We start from the raw sequence: 19545 nt of genomic DNA, 5'->3' as shown, positions 1-19545 counted from the left end.
TATGATGTCATATAGGGCAGTCTGTGCACAAACGCCACCCTCCCTCAGCATTTCGCTTGGGAGATCATCTCTGCCCGCTGCCTTTCCTGGTCTCAGACTCCGGATCGCCTTCAATACTTCCTCAGCAGATGGCACCTCAGCCAGCCACTCACAGGGGGTGACTTCTTCCAATATTTGAGGCACCGAAGCCTCAGCAGGGTCATCCTCACTTTGTGCCACGATGTTTTCCTGGCTGAGGGATTTTCCCTCCCCCAGGACCTCACAGAAATGCTCAGCAAATCTGCGAACCTGTTCCTGGGGGTCGGAGATTGGATCACCGTTTTTTCCCCTAATGATGGTAATAGGTGTGGCGCTGCAGGTTACTTTTTTGATGGAGTTAAATAGAGATTTGTGATCACGGGCCACTGAGGCAGACTCCATCTCCTCAGCAACCCGCGACCACCACCCATCCTTGCAGCGCCTCACGGCTCTCCGAACCTCCGAGCGAAGGCTGCGGTAAGCCTCCTCATTCTCTGACGTGGGATTCTGTAACCGATGACAGTGGGCCTGTCGCTTTTTCTCAACCATCCTGAACACCTCCTCTGTTAGGCAGGGTCTCTGGGGAGGTCTGGACCGCGTACCCAAAGCAGCCATTGCAGCTGCATGAGTCACAGTCCTAAACCTCGCCCATTTACCCTCGACATCAGGAGGAGTCGGGGACGATGCCAATCCCAGCCGCAAGCGATGATGAAATTCTCGCTTGCAACTTTCATCAGATAACTGAGACCAGGCCACTTTATGTTGGAATGGGGTCCTGGGTGTACACCCACCACCGGAGTGGAAGAATGGCAGGCGCATCTTACAGATGACTAGTCGATGGTCAGAGGGCAGTTCAGCTCCACAGTAGGTCCTGGTGTCAAGGACATGGGCTTGCATTCGCTGGTCCGTCACTATGTAGTCCAGCAGATGTTCTTGCTTGGACCCGGCATGCATCCATGATGTTGTGTGGATGCGCCGATGCCGGAACAGCGTGTTGGTAATTACAAGCCCATGGGCTGCACAAAAATCTAGCAGCCTCCTACCATTGTTATTGAGCTGATCTGGCCCATGCCCTCCAATCACTCCAGACCAGGTGCCAGTATCATGACCAACTCGGGCATTGAAGTCACCCAACATGATGACTATCCCGAGGGGCCACTTTAGCCAGCACCTGTGACAGGAGGTCATAGAGGCATCTGACTCATCGGCTTTGCCTGCATCCCTCCACGGATGTTCATCTTCGGTGGGGGCATAAGTAACCACGACCACCATTCCTCGCCTCCGGTTGATGGGAAGGCGAGCCCAAAGTAGCCTGGGGCTTACAGCTTCCCACACCTCACCGCCACGCTCCCACGCCCCCTTCATTCTTTTGTTCAAAAGAAGACCCACATCCTGTTGTTTGGCAGTCTGCTGCCCCGAGTAGAGGACTGTCCACCCCTCATGGTGGCAGGAGCCAGAGCCGGTCCACCGGACCTCCTGAATGCCGCATAGATCCAGGCGGTACCGGTCCAGCTCCCGACAGAGGAGTGGCAGCCTCTCCTCTGCAGTGAGCGTTCGAACATTCCACGTGGCCACCCGTAGTGGCTTTTCGTTGTTTCTGGAGTAGCCCCGAGGGTAGGTATTCAATCTCCTGGCTCCGCCAATTGGGGTTTGGCCAGGAGACGTCATAGACGCCTGGCCCCCCGGGGCCTCCGGCACAAGCTTATTAGTTACATATTTCAGTTTAATTCGTGGTTTCGTGGTAATTAATTGAAGGTGGAGGGGTTACCAGCCCCTCGCACCCATCCAGAGCCCCCGTTTAGCCCCTGTGGTGGACACATATGCCATGAGGGGAGGAGCCAATCAAAATTGGATCTCCCCCCACAGCACTGTCCACGACAGAGTTGCCCGTCCGGCACCGCGAGGAAGTAGGGGGTTGTTTTGCCGGACCACGTACACACACACGCACACACACACACACACGCACACACACGCGTGGCGCCCGCGTGCGTAGCGAGAGGCAGACTCACGGCTCACGAGCGAGAGGGTCACGACGCACGACCGCCAGCCCACGCGGTTGCTGGCGTTGCACCGATAGGTCTCCGCGTGGCTCTCGCTCGCGTTGCTGATGCGCAGCGTTCCTCCTGCGTGCCGCACCAAGCGGGGAGAATCAACAAGCGGAGAGCTCACTCCTGTGGGTCTGTGTGTGGTGAGTCTGTGGGTCTGTGTGTGGTGAGTCTGTGGGTCTCTGTGTGGTGAGTCTGTGGGTCTCTGTGTGGTGAGTCTGTGGGTCTCTGTGTGGTGAGTCTGTGGGTCTCTGTGTGGTGAGTCTATGGGTCTCTGTGTGTGGTGAGTCTATGGGTCTCTGTGTGGTAAGTCTATGGGTCTCTGTGTGGTGAGTCTGTGGGTCTCTGTGTGGTGAGTCTGTGGGCCTCTGTGTGGTGAGTCTATGGGTCTCTGTGTGTGGTGAGTCTGTGGGTCTCTGTGTGTGGTGAGTCTATGGGTCTCTGTGTGGTGAGTCTGTGGGTCTCTGTGTGGTGAGTCTGTGGGTCTCTGTGTGGTGAGTCTGTGGGTCTCTGTGTGGTGAGTCTATGGGTCTCTGTGTGTGGTGAGTCTATGGGTCTCTGTGTGGTGAGTCTGTGGGTCTCTGTGTGGTGAGTCTGTGGGTCTCTGTGTGGTGAGTCTGTGGGTCTCTGTGTGTGGTGAGTCTGTGGGTCTGTGTGTGGTGAGTCTGTGGGTCTCTGTGTGATGAGTCTGTGGGTTTCTGTGTGTGGTGAGTCTGTGGGTCTCTGTGTGGTGAGTCTGTGGGTCTCTGTGTGGTGAGTCTGTGGGTCTCTGTGTGGTGAGTCTGTGGGTCTCTGTGTGTGGTGAGTCTGTGGGTCTCTGTGTGGTGAGTCTGTGGGCCTCTGTGTGGTGAGTCTGTGGGTCTATGTGTGTGGTGAGTTTGTGAGTCTCTGTGTGGTGAGTCTATGAGTCTCTGTGTGGTGAGTCTGTGGGTCTCTGTGTGGTGAGTCTATGGGTCTCTGTGTGGTGAGTCTGTGGGTGTCTGTGTGGTGAGTCTGTGGGTCTCTGTGTGTGGTGAGTCTGTGGGTCTCTGTGTGTGATGAGTCTATGGGTCTCTGTGTGGTGAGTCTATGGGTCTCTGTGTGGTGAGTCTGTGGGTCTCTGTGTGTGGTGAGTTTGTGAGTCTATGTGTGGTGAGTCTGTGGGTCTCTGTGTGGTGAGTCTATGAGTCTCTGTGTGGTGAGTCTGTGGGTCTCTGTGTGGTGAGTCTATGGGTCTCTGTGTGGTGAGTCTGTGGGTGTCTGTGTGGTGAGTCTGTGGGTCTCTGTGTGTGGTGAGTCTGTGGGTCTCTGTGTGGTGAGTCTATGGGTCTCTGTGTGGTGAGTCTGTGGGTCTCTGTGTGTGGTGAGTCTGTGGGTGTCTGTGTGGTGAGTCTGTGGGTCTCTGTGTGTGGTGAGTCTGTGGGTCTCTGTGTGTGATGAGTCTATGGGTCTCTGTGTGGTGAGTCTATGGGTCTCTGTGTGGTGAGTCTGTGGGTCTCTGTGTGTGGTGAGTCTGTGGGTCTCTGTGTGGTGAGTCTATGGGTCTCTGTGTGTTGAGTCTGTGGGTCTCTGTGTGTGGTGAGTCTGTGGGTCTCTGTGTGAGTGAGTCTGTGGGTCTCTGTGTGTGGTGAGTCTGTGGGTCTCTGTGTGGTGAGTCTGTGGGTCTCTTTGTGAGTCTATGGGTCTCTGTGTGTGGTGAGTCTGTGGGTCTCTGTGTGGTGAGTCTGTGAGTCTCTGTGTGGTGAGTCTATGGGTCTCTGTGTGTGGTGAGTCTAAGGGTCTCTGTGTGGTGAGTCTGTGGGTCTCTGTGTGGTGAGTCTGTGGGTCTCTGGGTGGTGATTCTGTGGGTCTCTGTGTGGTGAGTCTGTGGGTCTCTGTGTGATGAGTCTGTGGGTCTCTGTGTGTGGTGAGTCTGTGGGTCTCTGTGTAGTGAGTCTGTGGGTCTCTGTGTGGTGAGTCTGTGGGTCTCTGTGTGGTGAGTCTGTGGGTCTCTGTGTGTGGTGAGTCTGTGGGTCTCTGTGTGGTGAGTCTGTGGGTCTCTGTGTGGTGAGTCTGTGGGTCTCTGTGTGTGGTGAGTTTGTGAGTCTCTGTGTGGTGAGTCTGTGGGTCTCTGTGTGGTGAGTCTATGAGTCTCTGTGTGGTGAGTCTGTGGGTGTCTGTGTGGTGAGTCTGTGGGTCTCTGTGTGTGGTGAGTATGTTGGTCTCTGTGTGTGATGAGTCTATGGGTCTCTGTGTGGTGAGTCTATGGGTCTCTGTGTGGTGAGTCTGTGGGTCTCTGTGTGTGATGAGTCTGTGGGTCTCTGTGTGGTGAGTCTATGGGTCTCTGTGTGGTGAGTCTGTGGGTCTCTGTGTGTGGTGAGTCTGTGGGTCTCTGTGGGAGTGAGTCTGTGGGTCTCTGTGTGTGGTGAGTCTGTGGGTCTCTGTGTGGTGAGTCTGTGGGTCTCTTTGTGAGTCTATGGGTCTCTATGTGTGGTGAGTCTGTGGGTCTCTGTGTGGTGAGTCTGTGGGTCTCCGTGTGATGGTTCTATGGGTCTCTGTGTGGTGAGTCTGTGGGTCTCTGTGTGTGGTGAGTTTGTGAGTCTCTGTGTGGTGAGTCTGTGGGTCTCTGTGTGGTGAGTCTATGAGTCTCTGTGTGGTGAGTCTGTGGGTGTCTGTGTGGTGAGTCTGTGGGTCTCTGTGTGTGGTGAGTCTGTTGGTCTCTGTGTGTGATGAGTCTATGGGTCTCTGTGTGGTGAGTCTATGGGTCTCTGTGTGGTGAGTCTGTGGGTCTCTGTGTGTGGTGAGTCTGTGGGTCTCTGTGTGGTGAGTCTATGGGTCTCTGTGTGGTGAGTCTGTGGGTCTCTGTGTGTGGTGAGTCTGTGGGTCTCTGTGGGAGTGAGTCTGTGGGTCTCTGTGTGTGGTGAGTCTGTGGGTCTCTGTGTGGTGAGTCTGTGGGTCTCTTTGTGAGTCTATGGGTCTCTGTGTGTGGTGAGTCTGTGGGTCTCTGTGTGGTGAGTCTGTGGGTCTCTGTGTGATGATTCTATGGGTCTCTGTGTGGTGAGTCTGTGGGTCTCTGTGTGGTGAGTCTATGGGTCTCTGTGTGGTGAGTCTACGGGTCTCTGTGTGTGGTGAGTCTGTGGGTCTCTGTGTGGTGAGTCTGTGGGTCTCTGTGTGGTGAGTCTATGGGTCTCTGTGTGGTGAGTCTATGGGTCTCTGTGTGGTGAGTCTATGGGTCTCTGTGTGGTGAGTCTATGGGTCTCTGTGTGTGGTGAGTTTATGGGTCTCTGTGTGTGGTGAGTCTATGGGTCTCTGTGTGTGGTGAGTCTGTGGGTCTCTGTGTGGTGAGTCTGTGGGTCTCTGTGTGGTGAGTCTGTGGGTCTCTGTATGGTGAGTCTATGGGTCTCTATGTGTGGTGAGTCTATGGGTCTCTGTGTGATGAGTCTATGGGTCTCTGTGTGGTGAGTCTATGGGTCTCTGTGTGGTGAGTCTGTGGGTCTCTGTGTGTGGTGAGTCTGTGGGTCTCTGTGTGGTGAGTCTATGGGTCTCTGTGTGGTGAGTCTGTGGGTCTCTGTGTGGTGAGTCTATGGGTCTCTGTGTGGTGAGTCTATGGGTCTCTGTGTGGTGAGTCTATGGGTCTCTGTGTGGTGAGTCTATAAGTATCTGTGTGTGCTGAGTCTATGAGTCTCTGTGTGGTGATGAGTCTATGAGTCTCTGTGTGCTGATTCTATGAGTCTCTGTGTGTGGTGAGTCTATGGGTCTCTGTGTGTGGTAAGTCTATGGGTCTCTGTGTGTGGTGAGACTATGGGTCTCTGTGTGTGGTGAGTCTATGGGTCTCTGTGTGTCGTGAGTCTATGCGTCTCTGTGTGTGGTGAGTCTATGGGTCTCTGTGTGTGGTGAGTCTATGGGTCTCTGTGTGTGGTGAGTCTATGGGTCTCTGTGTGTGGTGAGTCTATGGGTCTCTGTGTGTGGTGAGTCTATGAGTCTCTGTGTGTGGTGAGTCTGTGGGTCTCTGTGTGTGGTGAGTCTATGGGTCTCTGTGTGTGGTGAGTCTATGGGTCTCTGTGTGTGGTGAGTCTATGGGTCTCTGTGTGTGGTAAGTCTATGGGTATCTGTGTGTGGTGAGGCTATGGGTCTCTGTGTGTGGTGAGTCTATGGGTCTCTGTGTGTGGTGAGTCTATGGGTCTCTGTGTGTGGTGAGTCTATGGGTCTCTGTGTGTGGTGAGTCTATGGGTCTCTGTGTGTGGTGAGTCTATGGGTCTCTGTGTGTGGTGAGTCTATGGGTCTCTGTGTGTGGTGAGTCTATGAGTCTCTGTGTGTGGTGAGTCTGTGGGTCTCTGTGTGTGGTGAGTCTATGGGTCTCTGTGTGTGGTGAGTCTATGGGTCTCTGTGTGTGGTGAGTCTATGGGTCTCTGTGTGGTGAGTCTGTGGGACTCTCTGTGTGGTGAGTCTGTGGGTCTCTTTGTGAGTCTATGGGTCTCTGTGTGTGGAGAGTCTGTGGGTCTCTGTGTGGTGAGTCTGTGGGTCTCTGTGTGGTGAGTCTATGGGTCTCTGTGTGGTGAGTCTGTGGGTCTCTGTGTGGTGAGTCTGTGGGTCTCTGTGTGGTGAGTCTGTGGGTCTCTGTGTGTGGTGAGTCTGTGGGTCTGTGTGTGGTGAGTCCGTGGGTCTGTGTGTGGTGAGTCTGTGGGTCTCTGTGTGTGGTGAGTCTATGGGTCTCTGTGTGGTGAGTCTGTGGGTCTCTGTGTGGTGAGTCTGTGGGTCTCTGTGTGGTGAGTCTGTGGGTCTCTGTGTGGTGAGTCTGTGGGTCTCTGGGTCTCTGTGTGTGGTGAGTCTGTTGGTCTCTGTGTGTGATGAGTCTATGGGTCTCTGTGTGGTGAGTCTATGGGTCTCTGTGTGGTGAGTCTGTGGGTCTCTGTGTGTGGTGAGTCTGTGGGTCTCTGTGTGGTGAGTCTATGGGTCTCTGTGTGGTGAGTCTGTGGGTCTCTGTGTGTGGTGAGTCTGTGGGTCTCTGTGTGAGTGAGTCTATGGGTCTCTGTGTGTGGTGAGTCTATGGGTCTCTGTGTGGTGAGTCTGTGGGTCTCTGTGTGGTGAGTCTGTGGGTCTCTGTGTGGTGAGTCTGTGGGTCTCTGTGTGGTGAGTCTGTGGGTCTCTGTGTGTGGTGAGTCTGTTGGTCTCTGTGTGTGATGAGTCTATGGGTCTCTGTGTGGTGAGTCTATGGGTCTCTGTGTGGTGAGTCTGTGGGTCTCTGTGTGTGGTGAGTCTGTGGGTCTCTGTGTGGTGAGTCTATGGGTCTCTGTGTGGTGAGTCTGTGGGTCTCTGTGTGTGGTGAGTCTGTGGGTCTCTGTGTGAGTGAGTCTATGGGTCTCTGTGTGTGGTGAGTCTATGGGTCTCTGTGTGTGGTGAGTCTATGGGTCTCTGTGTGTGGTGAGTCTATGAGTCTCTGTGTGTGGTGAGTCTGTGGGTCTCTGTGTGTGGTGAGTCTATGGGTCTCTGTGTGTGGTGAGTCTATGGGTCTCTGTGTGTGGTGAGTCTATGGGTCTCTGTGTGGTGAGTCTGTGGGACTCTCTGTGTGGTGAGTCTGTGGGTCTCTTTGTGAGTCTATGGGTCTCTGTGTGTGGAGAGTCTGTGGGTCTCTGTGTGGTGAGTCTGTGGGTCTCTGTGTGGTGAGTCTATGGGTCTCTGTGTGGTGAGTCTGTGGGTCTCTGTGTGGTGAGTCTGTGGGTCTCTGTGTGGTGAGTCTGTGGGTCTCTGTGTGTGGTGAGTCTGTGGGTCTGTGTGTGGTGAGTCCGTGGGTCTGTGTGTGGTGAGTCTGTGGGTCTCTGTGTGTGGTGAGTCTATGGGTCTCTGTGTGGTGAGTCTGTGGGTCTCTGTGTGGTGAGTCTGTGGGTCTCTGTGTGTGGTGAGTCTGTTGGTCTCTGTGTGTGATGAGTCTATGGGTCTCTGTGTGGTGAGTCTATGGGTCTCTGTGTGGTGAGTCTGTGGGTCTCTGTGTGTGGTGAGTCTGTGGGTCTCTGTGTGGTGAGTCTATGGGTCTCTGTGTGGTGAGTCTGTGGGTCTCTGTGTGTGGTGAGTCTGTGGGTCTCTGTGTGAGTGAGTCTGTGGGTCTCTGTGTGTGGTGAGTCTGTGGGTCTCTGTGTGGTGAGTCTGTGGGTCTCTTTGTGAGTCTATGGGTCTCTGTGTGTGGTGAGTCTGTGGGTCTCTGTGTGGTGAGTCTGTGGGTCTCTGTGTGATGATTCTATGGGTCTCTGTGTGGTGAGTCTGTGGGTCTCTGTGTGGTGAGTCTATGGGTCTCTGTGTGGTGAGTCTATGGGTCTCTGTGTGTGGTGAGTCTGTGGGTCTCTGTGTGGTGAGTCTGTGGGTCTCTGTGTGGTGAGTCTATGGGTCTCTGTGTGGTGAGTCTATGGGTCTCTGTGTGGTGAGTCTATGGGTCTCTGTGTGGTGAGTCTGTGGGTCTCTGTGTGTGGTGAGTCTGTGGGTCTCTGTGTGGTGAGTCTATGGGTCTCTGTGTGGTGAGTCTGTGGGTCTCTGTGTGGTGAGTCTATGGGGCTCTGTGTGGTGAGTCTATGGGTCTCTGTGTGGTGAGTCTATGGGTCTCTGTGTGGTGAGTCTATGAGTATCTGTGTGTGCTGAGTCTATGAGTCTCTGTGTGGTGATGAGTCTATGAGTCTCTGTGTGCTGATTCTATGAGTCTCTGTGTGTGGTAAGTCTATGGGTCTCTGTGTGTGGTAAGTCTATGGGTCTCTGTGTGTGGTGAGACTATGGGTCTCTGTGTGTGGTGAGTCTGTGGGTCTCTGTGTGGTGAGTCTATGGGTCTCTGTGTGGTGAGTCTGTGGGTCTCTGTGTGTGGTGAGTCTGTGGGTCTCTGTGTGAGTGAGTCTGTGGGTCTCTGTGTGTGGTGAGTCTGTGGGTCTCTGTGTGGTGAGTCTGTGGGTCTCTTTGTGAGTCTATGGGTCTCTGTGTGTGGTGAGTCTGTGGGTCTCTGTGTGGTGAGTCTGTGGGTCTCTGTGTGATGATTCTATGGGTCTCTGTGTGGTGAGTCTGTGGGTCTCTGTGTGGTGAGTCTATGGGTCTCTGTGTGGTGAGTCTATGGGTCTCTGTGTGTGGTGAGTCTGTGGGTCTCTGTGTGGTGAGTCTGTGGGTCTCTGTGTGGTGAGTCTATGGGTCTCTGTGTGGTGAGTCTATGGGTCTCTGTGTGGTGAGTCTATGGGTCTCTGTGTGGTGAGTCTATGGGTCTCTGTGTGTGGTGAGTTTATGGGTCTCTGTGTGTGGTGAGTCTATGGGTCTCTGTGTGTGGTGAGTCTGTGGGTCTCTGTGTGGTGGGTCTCTGTGTGGTGAGTCTGTGGGTCTCTGTGTGGTGAGTCTATGGGTCTCTGTGTGTGGTGAGTCTATGGGTCTCTGTGTGATGAGTCTATGGGTCTCTGTGTGGTGAGTCTCTAGGTCTCTGTGTGGTGAGTCTGTGGGTCTCTGTGTGTGGTGAGTCTGTGGGTCTCTGTGTGGTGAGTCTATGGGTCTCTGTGTGGTGAGTCTGTGGGTCTCTGTGTGGTGAGTCTATGGGGCTCTGTGTGGTGAGTCTATGGGTCTCTGTGTGGTGAGTCTATGGGTCTCTGTGTGGTGAGTCTATGAGTATCTGTGTGTGCTGAGTCTATGAGTCTCTGTGTGGTGATGAGTCTATGAGTCTCTGTGTGCTGATTCTATGAGTCTCTGTGTGTGGTAAGTCTATGGGTCTCGGTGTGTGGTAAGTCTATGGGTCTCTGTGTGTGGTGAGACTATGGGTCTCTGTGTGTGGTGAGTCTATGGGTCTCTGTGTGTGGTGAGTCTATGGGTCTCTGTGTGTGGTGAGTCTATGGGTCTCTGTGTGTGGTGAGTCTATGGGTCTCTGTGTGTGGTGAGTCTATGGGTCTCTGTGTGTGGTGAGTCTATGGGTCTCTGTGTGTGGTGAGTCTATGAGTCTCTGTGTGTGGTGAGTCTGTGGGTCTCTGTGTGTGGTGAGTCTATGGGTCTCTGTGTGTGGTGAGTCTGTGGGTCTCTGTGTGTGGTGAGTCTATGGGACTCTGTGTGTGGTAAGTCTATGGGTCTCTGTGTGTGGTGAGACTATGGGTCTCTGTGTGTGGTGAGTCTATGGGTCTCTGTGTGTGGTGAGTCTATGGGTCTCTGTGTGTGGTGAGTCTATGGGTCTCTGTGTGTGGTGAGTCTATGGGTCTCTGTGTGTGGTGAGTCTATGAGTCTCTGTGTGTGGTGAGTCTGTGGGTCTCTGTGTGTGGTGAGTCTATGGGTCTCTGTGTGTGGTGAGTCTATGGGTCTCTGTGTGGTGAGTCTGTGGGACTCTCTGTGTGGTGAGTCTGTGGGTCTCTTTGTGAGTCTATGGGTCTCTGTGTGTGGAGAGTCTGTGGGTCTCTGTGTGGTGAGTCTGTGGGTCTCTGTGTGGTGAGTCTATGGGTCTCTGTGTGTGGTGAGTCTATGGGTCTCTGTGTGGTGAGTCTGTGGGTCTCTGTGTGGTGAGTCTGTGGGTCTCTGTGTGGTGAGTCTGTGGGTCTCTGTGTGTGGTGAGTCTGTGGGTCTGTGTGTGGTGAGTCTGTGGGTCTCTGTGTGTGGTGAGTCTATGGGTCTCTGTGTGGTGAGTCTGTGGGTCTCTGTGTGGTGAGTCTGTGGGTCTCTGTGTGGTGAGTCTGTGGGTCTCTGTGTGATGAGTCTGTGGGTCTCTGTGTGTGGTGAGTCTGTGGGCTCTGTGTAGTGAGTCTGTGGGTCTCTGTGTGGTGAGTCTGTGGGTCTCTGTGTGGTGAGTCTGTGGGTCTCTGTGTGTGGTGAGTCTGTGGGTCTCTGTGTGGTGAGTCTGTGGGTCTCTGTGTGTGGTGAGTTTGTGAGTCTCTGTGTGGTGAGTCTGTGGGTCTCTGTGTGGTGAGTCTATGAGTCTCTGTGTGGTGAGTCTGTGGGTGTCTGTGTGGTGAGTCTGTGGGTCTCTGTGTGTGGTAAGTCTGTTGGTCTCTGTGTGTGATGAGTCTATGGTTCTCTGTGTGGTGAGTCTATGGGTCTCTGTGTGGTGAGTCTGTGGGTCTCTGTGTGTGGTGAGTCTGTGGGTCTCTGTGTGCTGAGTCTATGGGTCTCTGTGTGGTGAGTCTGTGGGTCTCTGTGTGTGGTGAGTCTGTGGGTCTCTGTGTGAGTGAGTCTGTGGGTCTCTGTGTGTGGTGAGTCTGTGGGTCTCTGTGTGGTGAGTCTGTGGGCCTCTTTGTGAGTCTATGGGTCTCTGTGTGTGGTGAGTCTGTGGGTCTCTGTGTGGTGAGTCTGTGGGTCTCTGTGTGATGATTCTATGGGTCACTGTGTGGTGAGTCTGTGGGTCTCTGTGTGGTGAGTCTATGGGTCTCTGTGGTGAGTCTATGGGTCTCTGTGTGTGGTGAGTCTGTGGGTCTCTGTGTGGTGAGTCTGTGGGTCTCTGTGTGGTGAGTCTATGGGTCTCTGTGTGGTGAGTCTATGGGTCTCTGTGTGGTGAGTCTATGGGTCTCTGTGTGGTGAGTCTATGGGTCTCTGTGTGTGGTGAGTTTATGGGTCTCTGTGTGTGGTGAGTCTATGGGTCTCTGTGTGTGGTGAGTCTGTGGGTCTCTGTGTGGTGAGTCTGTGGGTCTCTGTGTGGTGAGTCTGTGGGTCTCTGTGTGGTGAGTCTATGGGTCTCTGTGTGTGGTGAGTCTATGGGTCTCTGTGTGATGAGTCTATGGGTCTCTGTGTGGTGAGTCTATGGGTCTCTGTGTGGTGAGTCTGTGGGTCTCTGTGTGTGGTGAGTCTGTGGGTCTCTGTGTGGTGAGTCTATGGGTCTCTGTGTGGTGAGTCTGTGGGTCTCTGTGTGGTGAGTCTATGGGGCTCTGTGTGGTGAGTCTATGGGTCTCTGTGTGGTGAGTCTATGGGTCTCTGTGTGGTGAGTCTATGAGTATCTGTGTGTGCTGAGTCTATGAGTCTCTGTGTGGTGATGAGTCTATGAGTCTCTGTGTGCTGATTCTATGAGTCTCTGTGTGTGGTGAGTCTATGGGTCTCTGTGTGTGGTGAGTCTATGGGTCTCTGTGTGTGGTGAGACTATGGGTCTCTGTGTGTGGTGAGTCTATGGGTCTCTGTGTGTGGTGAGTCTATGGGTCTCTGTGTGTGGTGAGTCTATGGGTCTCTGTGTGTGGTGAGTCTATGGGTCTCTGTGTGTGGTGAGTCTATGAGTCTCTGTGTGGTGAGTCTGTGGGTCTCTGTGTGTGGTGAGTCTATGGGTCTCTGTGTGTGGTGAGTCTATGGGTCTCTGTGTGGTGAGTCTGTGGGACTCTCTGTGTGGTGAGTCTATGGGTCTCTGTGTGGTGAGTCTGTGGGTCTCTGTGTGTGGTAAGTCTGTTGGTCTCTGTGTGTGATGAGTCTATGGGTCTCTGTGTGGTGAGTCTATGGGTCTCTGTGTGGTGAGTCTGTGGGTCTCTGTGTGAGTGAGTCTGTGGGTCTCTGTGTGTGGTGAGTCTGTGGGTCTCTGTGTGGTGAGTCTGTGGGTCTCTTTGTGAGTCTATGGGTCTCTGTGTGTGGTGAGTCTGTGGGTCTCTGTGTGAGTGAGTCTGTGGGTCTCTGTGTGTGGTGAGTCTGTGGGTCTCTGTGTGGTGAGTCTGTGGGCCTCTTTGTGAGTCTATGGGTCTCTGTGTGTGGTGAGTCTGTGGGTCTCTGTGTGGTGAGTCTGTGGGTCTCTGTGTGATGATTCTATGGGTCACTGTGTGGTGAGTCTGTGGGTCTCTGTGTGGTGAGTCTATGGGTCTCTGTGGTGAGTCTATGGGTCTCTGTGTGTGGTGAGTCTGTGGGTCTCTGTGTGGTGAGTCTGTGGGTCTCTGTGTGGTGAGTCTATGGGTCTCTGTGTGGTGAGTCTATGGGTCTCTGTGTGGTGAGTCTATGGGTCTCTGTGTGGTGAGTCTATGGGTCTCTGTGTGTGGTGAGTTTATGGGTCTCTGTGTGTGGTGAGTCTATGGGTCTCTGTGTGTGGTGAGTCTGTGGGTCTCTGTGTGGTGAGTCTGTGGGTCTCTGTGTGGTGAGTCTGTGGGTCTCTGTGTGGTGAGTCTATGGGTCTCTGTGTGTGGTGAGTCTATGGGTCTCTGTGTGATGAGTCTATGGGTCTCTGTGTGGTGAGTCTATGGGTCTCTGTGTGGTGAGTCTGTGGGTCTCTGTGTGTGGTGAGTCTGTGGGTCTCTGTGTGGTGAGTCTATGGGTCTCTGTGTGGTGAGTCTGTGGGTCTCTGTGTGGTGAGTCTATGGGGCTCTGTGTGGTGAGTCTATGGGTCTCTGTGTGGTGAGTCTATGGGTCTCTGTGTGGTGAGTCTATGAGTATCTGTGTGTGCTGAGTCTATGAGTCTCTGTGTGGTGATGAGTCTATGAGTCTCTGTGTGCTGATTCTATGAGTCTCTGTGTGTGGTGAGTCTATGGGTCTCTGTGTGTGGTGAGTCTATGGGTCTCTGTGTGTGGTGAGACTATGGGTCTCTGTGTGTGGTGAGTCTATGGGTCTCTGTGTGTGGTGAGTCTATGGGTCTCTGTGTGTGGTGAGTCTATGGGTCTCTGTGTGTGGTGAGTCTATGGGTCTCTGTGTGTGGTGAGTCTATGAGTCTCTGTGTGTGGTGAGTCTGTGGGTCTCTGTGTGTGGTGAGTCTATGGGTCTCTGTGTGTGGTGAGTCTATGGGTCTCTGTGTGGTGAGTCTGTGGGACTCTCTGTGTGGTGAGTCTATGGGTCTCTGTGTGGTGAGTCTGTGGGTCTCTGTGTGTGGTAAGTCTGTTGGTCTCTGTGTGTGATGAGTCTATGGGTCTCTGTGTGGTGAGTCTATGGGTCTCTGTGTGGTGAGTCTGTGGGTCTCTGTGTGAGTGAGTCTGTGGGTCTCTGTGTGTGGTGAGTCTGTGGGTCTCTGTGTGGTGAGTCTGTGGGTCTCTGTGTGCTGAGTCTATGGGTCTCTGTGTGGTGAGTCTGTGGGTCTCTGTGTGTGGTGAGTCTGTGGGTCTCTGTGTGAGTGAGTCTGTGGGTCTCTGTGTGTGGTGAGTCTGTGGGTCTCTGTGTGGTGAGTCTGTGGGTCTCTTTGTGAGTCTATGGGTCTCTGTGTGTGGTGAGTCTGTGGGTCTCTGTGTGGTGAGTCTGTGGGTCTCTGTGTGATGATTCTATGGGTCACTGTGTGGTGAGTCTGTGGGTCTCTGTGTGGTGAGTCTATGGGTCTCTGTGTGTGGTGAGTCTGTGGGTCTCTGTGTGGTGAGTCTGTGGGTCTCTGTGTGGTGAGTCTATGGGTCTCTGTGTGGTGAGTCTATGGGTCTCTATGTGGTGAGTCTATGGGTCTCTGTGTGTGGTGAGTCTGTGGGTCTCTGTGTGTGGTGAGTCTATGGGTCTCTGTGTGTGGTGAGTCTATGGGTCTCTGTGTGGTGAGTCTGTGGGACTCTCTGTGTGGTGAGTCTATGGGTCTCTGTGTGGTGAGTCTGTGGGTCTCTGTGTGTGGTAAGTCTGTTGGTCTCTGTGTGTGATGAGTCTATGGGTCTCTGTGTGGTGAGTCTATGGGTCTCTGTGTGGTGAGTCTGTGGGTCTCTGTGTGTGGTGAGTCTGTGGGTCTCTGTGTGCTGAGTCTATGGGTCTCTGTGTGGTGAGTCTGTGGGTCTCTGTGTGTGGTGAGTCTGTGGGTCTCTGTGTGAGTGAGTCTGTGGGTCTCTGTGTGTGGTGAGTCTGTGGGTCTCTGTGTGGTGAGTCTGTGGGTCTCTTTGTGAGTCTATGGGTCTCTGTGTGTGGTGAGTCTGTGGGTCTCTGTGTGGTGAGTCTGTGGGTCTCTGTGTGATGATTCTATGGGTCACTGTGTGGTGAGTCTGTGGGTCTCTGTGTGGTGAGTCTATGGGTCTCTGTGTGGTGAGTCTATGGGTCTCTGTGTGTGGTGAGTCTGTGGGTCTCTGTGTGGTGAGTCTGTGGGTCTCTGTGTGGTGAGTCTATGGGTCTCTGTGTGGTGAGTCTATGGGTCTCTGTGTGGTGAGTCTATGGGTCTCTGTGTGGTGAGTCTATGGGTCTCTGTGTGTGGTGAGTTTATGGGTCTCTGTGTGTGGTGAGTCTATGGGTCTCTGTGTGTGGTGAGTCTGTGGGTCTCTGTGTGGTGAGTCTGTGGGTCTCTGTGTGGTGAGTCTGTGGGTCTCTGTGTGGTGAGTCTATGGGTCTCTGTGTGTGGTGAGTCTATGGGTCTCTGTGTGATGAGTCTATGGGTCTCTGTGTGGTGAGTCTATGGGTCTCTGTGTGGTGAGTCTGTGGGTCTCTGTGTGTGGTGAGTCTGTGGGTCTCTGTGTGGTGAGTCTATGGGTCTCTGTGTGGTGAGTCTGTGGGTCTCTGTGTGGTGAGTCTATGGGGCTCTGTGTGGTGAGTCTATGGGTCTCTGTGTGGTGAGTCTATGGGTCTCTGTGTGGTGAGTCTATGAGTATCTGTGTGTGCTGAGTCTATGAGTCTCTGTGTGGTGATGAGTCTATGAGTCTCTGTGTGCTGATTCTATGAGTCTCTGTGTGTGGTGAGTCTATGGGTCTCTGTGTGTGGTGAGTCTATGGGTCTCTGTGTGTGGTGAGACTATGGGTCTCTGTGTGTGGTGAGTCTATGGGTCTCTGTGTGTGGTGAGTCTATGGGTCTCTGTGTGTGGTGAGTCTATGGGTCTCTGTGTGTGGTGAGTCTATGGGTCTCTGTGTGTGGTGAGTCTATGAGTCTCTGTGTGTGGTGAGTCTGTGGGTCTCTGTGTGTGGTGAGTCTATGGGTCTCTGTGTGTGGTGAGTCTATGGGTCTCTGTGTGGTGAGTCTGTGGGACTCTCTGTGTGGTGAGTCTATGGATCTCTGTGTGGTGAGTCTATGGGTCTCTATGTGTGTTGAGTCTGTGGGTCTCATCATCATCATCATAGTCATCATCGTCATCATCGTCGTCATCGTCGTCATCGTCCTCGTCACGTTCCTCGCGCCGTCTGAGGTGCCACCCACCCAGCACGGACGGTGAGGGACCCTCCTCCCCGCCGGCCTTGCTCCACCGATATCTGATGGGCGACGTCCCCTCCGTGGACAGGCACTGCAGCGACAGCTCCCCGCCCTGCTGCAGCTAACCGTTCACCACGCAGCTTGGCTGGGACGGCTTCACTGTGCCAGGTGGGACAGTGGGGGGTGGGGGTGGGGCAGCAGGAGAAAGGGCTCACAACAGGCCCAAGTCCTCTCTGTTGCGCTCCGTTTGGCGCCTGTGGCCACGTGACGAAACAAGATCAACGTGCGCACGTAACACTCGTAGACACCCACGGGCACCCAGACACCCACGGGCACCCACAGAGAGCCGCAGACACAGAGACACCCACAGAGACCCACAGAGACACTCACAGAGACCCACAGAGACTCACAGAGACCCACAGACACCCACAGAGACCCACAGACACAGAGACACTCACAGAGACCCACAGAGACACCCACAGAGACCCACAGAGACCCACAGAGACTCACAGAGACCCACAGAGACCCGCAGACACAGAGACACTCACAGAGACTCACAAAGACCCACAGACACAGAGACACAGAGACACTCACAGAGACTCACAGAGACCCACAGACACCCAGACCCACAGAGACCCACAGACACAGAGACACCCACAGAGACCCACAGACACCCAGACCCACAGAGACCCACAGAGACCCGCAGACACAGAGACACCCACAGAGACCCACAGAGACTCACAGAGACCCAGAGACCCGCAGACACAGAGACCCACAGAGACCCACAGACACCCAGACCCACAGAGACCCACAGAGACCCACAGACACCCAGACCCACAGAGACCCACAGAGACCCACAGACGCCCAGACCCACAGAGACCCGCAGACACAGAGACTCACAGAGACCCACAGAGACCCGCAGACACAGAGACACCCACAGAGACTCACAGAGACCCACAGAGACGTGCAGACACAGAGACACCCATAGAGACGCACAGAGACCCACAGACACCCAGACCCACAGAGACCCACAGAGACCCACAGACACCCAGACCCACAGAGACCCGCAGACACAGAGACACTCACAGAGACCCAGAGACCCACAGACACAGAGATCCACAGAGACCCACAGAGACCCGCAGACACAGAGACACTCACAGAGACTCACAGAGACCCACAGACACAGAGACACTCACAGAGACTCACAGAGACCCACAGACACCCACAAAGACCCAGAGACCCGCAGACACAGAGACACCCACAGAGACCTGCAGAGACCCACAGACACCCAGACCCACAGAGACCCACAGACACAGAGACACCCACAGAGACCCACAGACACCCAGACCAACAGAGACCCACAGAGACCCGCAGACACAGAGACCCACAGAGACTCACAGAGACCCAGAGACCCGCAGACACAGAGACCCACAGAGACCCACAGAGACCCACAGACACCCAGACCCACAGAGACCCACAGAGACCCACAGACACCCAGAGACCCACAGAGACCCACAGACGCCCAGACCCACAGAGACCCGCAGACACAGAGACTCACAGAGACCCACAGAGACCCGCAGACACAGAGACACCCACAGAGACCCACAGAGACCCGCAGAGACCCACAGAGACTCACAGAGAACCACACAGACGTGTAGACACAGAGACACCCATAGAGACCCACAGAGACCCACAGACACCCAGACCCACAGAGACCCACAGAGACCCACAGACACCCAGACCCACAGAGACCCGCAGACACAGAGACACTCACAGAGACCCAGAGACCCACAGACACAGAGACCCAGAGAGACCCACAGAGACTCACAGAGACCCGCAGACACAGAGACACTCACAGAGACCCACAGAGACCCACAGACACCCGCAGACACAGAGACACCCACAGAGACCCACAGAGACCCACAGACACAGAGAAACCCACAGAGACCCACAGAGACCCACAGAGACCCATAGAGACTCGCAGACACAGAGACACCCACAAAGACCCACAGAGACCCACAGAGACTCACAGAGACCCACAGAGACCCGCAGACACAGAGACACTCACAGAGACCCACAGACACAGAGACACCCACAGAGACCCACAGAGACCCACAGAGACCCACAGAGACTCACAGAGACACTCACAGAGACCCACAGAGACCCACAGAGACCCACAGACACAGAGACCCACAGAGACCCACAGAGACCCACAGAGACCCGCAGACACAGAGACCCACAGAGACCCACAGAGACCCGCAGACACAGAGACCCACAGAGACCCACAGAGACCCACAGACACAGAGACACTCACAGAGACCCACAGAGACTCACAGAGACCCACAGAGACCCGCAGACACAGAGACCCACAGAGACCCACAGAGACCCACAGACACAGAGACACCCACAGAGACCCACAGCACGGTTGGCTACTTTACGGCGCGAAACAAGTTCAACGTGCACACGTACACTCGTAGACACCCACAGACACCCAGACCCACAGAGACCCACACGTACACGCACGCACACGTGTGTGTGCGTGCGTGCACGTACGTGCGTGTACGTGCGTGTACGTATGTCTACATGTGTGCGTGTACGTGCGTACGTGCGTGCAAGTGCGTGTACGTGCGTGTACGTGCGTGTGTGCGTGTGTGTACGTGCATGTGTGTACGTGTGTGTACGTGCGTGTGCGTGCGTGCATGTGCGTGCGTGCGTATACATGCGTGTACGTGCATGTGTGTGCGTGCGTGCACGTGCGTGTACGTGCGTGTGCGCGCGTGTACGTGTGTGTGTGTACGTGCGTGTGTGTACGTGTGTGTACGGGTGCGAGGGGCTGGTAACCCCTCCACCTTCAATTAATTACCACTAAACCACGAGTTAAACTGAAATATGTAACTAATAAGCTTGTGCCGGAGGCCCCGGGGGGCCAGGCGTCTATGACGTCTCCTGGCCAAACCCCAATTGGCGGAGCCAGGAGATTGAATATCTACCCTCGGGGCTCCTCCAGAAACAACGAAAAGCCACTACGGGTGGCCACGTGGAATGTTCGAACGCTCACTGCGGAGGAGAGGCTGCCACTCCTCTGTCGGGAGCTGGAACGGTACCGCCTGGATCTGTGTGGCATTCAGGAGGTCCGGTGGACCGGCTCTGGCTCCTGCCACCATGAGGGGTGGACCGTCCTCTACTCGGGGCAGCAGACTGCCAAACAACAGGGTGTGGCTCTTCTTTTGAACAAAAGAATGAGGGGGCGTGGGAGCGTAGCGGTGAGGTGTGAGAAGCTGTAAGTCCCAGGCTACTTTGGGCTCGCCTTCCCATCAACCGGAGGCGAGGAATGGTGGTCGTTGTTACTTATGCCCCCACCAAAGATGAACATCCGTGGAGGGATGCAGGCAAAGCCGATGAGTCAGATGCCTTCTATGACCTCCTGTCACAGGTGCTGGCTAAAGTGGCCCCTCGGGATAGAGTTATCATGTTGGGTGACTTCAATGCCCGAGTTGGTCATGATACTGGCACCTGGTCTGGAGTGATTGGAGGGCATGGGCCAGATCAGCTCAATAACAACGGTAGGAGGCTGCTA

The 19545-nt window shown here is 54.5% G+C and overlaps 1 protein-coding gene across 2 annotated transcripts in view; it reads right to left on the bottom strand.

Moving 5' to 3' along the window:
* LOC142909012 (coxsackievirus and adenovirus receptor homolog) overlaps positions 1-19545 on the bottom strand; it is a 43969-nt gene that overhangs the window by 4467 nt on the left and 19957 nt on the right. The window contains exons 4-5 of one of the 2 annotated variants that reach the window (XM_076059688.1): positions 15975-16127; positions 2035-2141 (exon numbers count right to left, since the gene is read on the bottom strand). In XM_076059688.1, the coding sequence (XP_075915803.1) occupies positions 16090-16127 (38 nt within the window). In that variant the 3' untranslated portion in view covers positions 2035-2141; positions 15975-16089. Of the gene's footprint in view, positions 1-2027; positions 2142-15974; positions 16128-19545 lie in introns of both variants that reach the window. The other variant, XM_076059687.1, reaches the window with a different exon arrangement.

Source organism: Petromyzon marinus, unplaced genomic scaffold, assembly GCF_048934315.1.
Source record: "Petromyzon marinus isolate PM22_M1 ecotype Great Lakes invasive population unplaced genomic scaffold, UKy_Petmar_22M1.pri1.0 PM_G_Scaffold_11, whole genome shotgun sequence".
NCBI lineage: Eukaryota > Metazoa > Chordata > Hyperoartia > Petromyzontiformes > Petromyzontidae > Petromyzon > Petromyzon marinus.
This window is presented reverse-complemented; position numbering and strand designations above follow the sequence as displayed.